Below are 1,897 nucleotides of genomic sequence, written 5' to 3'. Positions count from 1 at the left end.
TGTGTGTGTGTGTGAGTGAGAGAGTGTGTGTGAGTGAGAGAGTGTGTGTGAGTGAGAGAGTGTGTGTGAGTGAGAGAGTGTGTGTGTGAGCGTGTGAGTGTGTGTGTGTGTGTGAATGTGTGTGTGTATGTGTGTGAGTGTGTGTGTATGTGTTATAGTGAGAGTGTGTGTGTGTGTGTGAGTGTGTGTGAGTGTGTATGCGAGTGTGTGTTTGTGCGAGTGTGAGTGAGTTTGTGAGTGAGTGAGTGAGTGAGTGTGTGTGTGTTTGGAGGCGGCGTCACGCACAGTATTGCGTCACGCACAGATTGATCACAGGAGAACTGCTGACATCTAGTGCTCACATGCGGAACATCTACAGATCACAGCAAACACTAAAGACTCCGGGACTTTAACTCACTACACGCCAAATGAGTTCAAACTGATGAGAGTGAAGTACAGATCAAATGACCGCCACACACCTTCAAACTACTTTCACCACGAAAATGTACACAGTTTGTCACAAATGTTCATGGAAAAAAGGCTAAATGTGTACATTAAATAATAGAAATACTCAAATCCAGTTTCATTGCTGATATATTTTCTCAGTTAATTTTGGACCTGTGACTCAATGCATATTAAAAACTACCCAGAGGTCTTGTTTAATGAACAAACTGTGGCTCAAAAAAAATTTTTTTAATTAATTAAAATCACAACTTATTAATAAGTGAAAATTATTAAATTATAATTTTTTTCATTAAATTCAATTTTAATTTCCAGAAGGGTTTTCCAAAATAACAGGACACTAGTATATTATTCTCCTCGTGAGAGAGTGTGTGTGTGTGAGAGAGTGTGTGTGTGTGTGTGTGAGTGTGTGTGTGAGATAGATAGAGAGAGAGAGAGTGTGTGTGAGGGAGTGAGGGTGTGTGAGAGTGTGTGTGTGTGTGTGTGTGTGAGAGTGTGTGTGTTAAAGCTCCTGGGATTCAATCGGATTGTTTCTCCTCTCTTCAGTCGTCCCTGTCTCTAGGAGGCGGAGGCGGGTCCGCTTGCCCCGCCCATGGCCCCGTCCTGTTCCATGTGATTGGTGGGTGGTTTGGCGTGCGTGTGGTGTTGCAGGGCGTGTCTCTCGAGCAGCATGCGGTGGGTGAAGGCGCGGTGGCAGACGCCGCAGGTGAAGGTGCGCTCCACACAGTGTGTGCGCATGTGAACGTTCAGAGAGCTCTTCTGCGTGAAGCGCTTGCTGCAGACGGAGCACTGGAACGCACGCACACCCGTGTGCACCACCATGTGCTTCAGCAGATAGTCACGCAGAGAGAAGGAGCGCCAGCAGATGCTGCACTGATGCGGCTTCTGACCTGCACACACACACACACACACACACACACACACACAGAATTGATGTTGAATGTGTTGAGTGTGTGTGTGTGTGTGTGTGTGTGTGTGTGAGTGTGAGTGTGCGAGTGTTAAAGCTCCTGGGATTGCTCCTCCTCTCTCTCCCACCGGTCGTCCCTGTCTCTAGGAGGCGGAGCCGGGTCCGCTGGCCCCGCCCTGCTGCAGGTGATTGGTGGGTGGTTTGGCGGGCGTGTGGTGCTGCAGGGCGTGTCTCTCGAGCAGCGTGCGGTGGGTGAAGGCGCGGTGGCAGACGCCGCAGGTGAAGGTGCGCTCCACACAGTGTGTGCGCATGTGAACGTTCAGAGAGCTCTTCTGCGTGAAGCGCTTGCTGCAGACGGAGCACTGGAACGCACGCACACCCGTGTGCACCACCATGTGCTTCAGCAGATAGTCACGCAGAGAGAATGAGCGCCAGCAGATGCTGCACTGATGCGGCTTCTGACCTGCACACACACACACACACACCTGCACGCACGCACACACACGCACACACACACGCGCGCACGCACGCACACACACACACGCACGC

The 1,897-nt window shown here is 50.6% G+C and overlaps 1 protein-coding gene across 1 annotated transcript in view; it reads right to left on the bottom strand.

Annotated features, from left to right (window-relative positions):
• Nucleotides 1-1,404: 1,404 nt before the first annotated feature.
• Nucleotides 1,405-1,897, bottom strand: part of LOC107676489 (zinc finger and BTB domain-containing protein 45-like) — a 1,233-nt gene continuing 740 nt past the window's right edge. The window contains exon 2 of the mRNA XM_016471044.1: nt 1,405-1,811. Coding sequence (XP_016326530.1) covers nt 1,492-1,811 — 320 coding nt within the window. The 3' untranslated portion in view covers nt 1,405-1,491. The remainder of the gene's footprint in view (nt 1,812-1,897) is intronic.

Source organism: Sinocyclocheilus anshuiensis, unplaced genomic scaffold (assembly GCF_001515605.1).
Source record: "Sinocyclocheilus anshuiensis isolate Anshui unplaced genomic scaffold, SAMN03320099.WGS_v1.1 scaffold3935, whole genome shotgun sequence".
Taxonomy (NCBI): domain Eukaryota; kingdom Metazoa; phylum Chordata; class Actinopteri; order Cypriniformes; family Cyprinidae; genus Sinocyclocheilus; species Sinocyclocheilus anshuiensis.
This window is presented reverse-complemented; position numbering and strand designations above follow the sequence as displayed.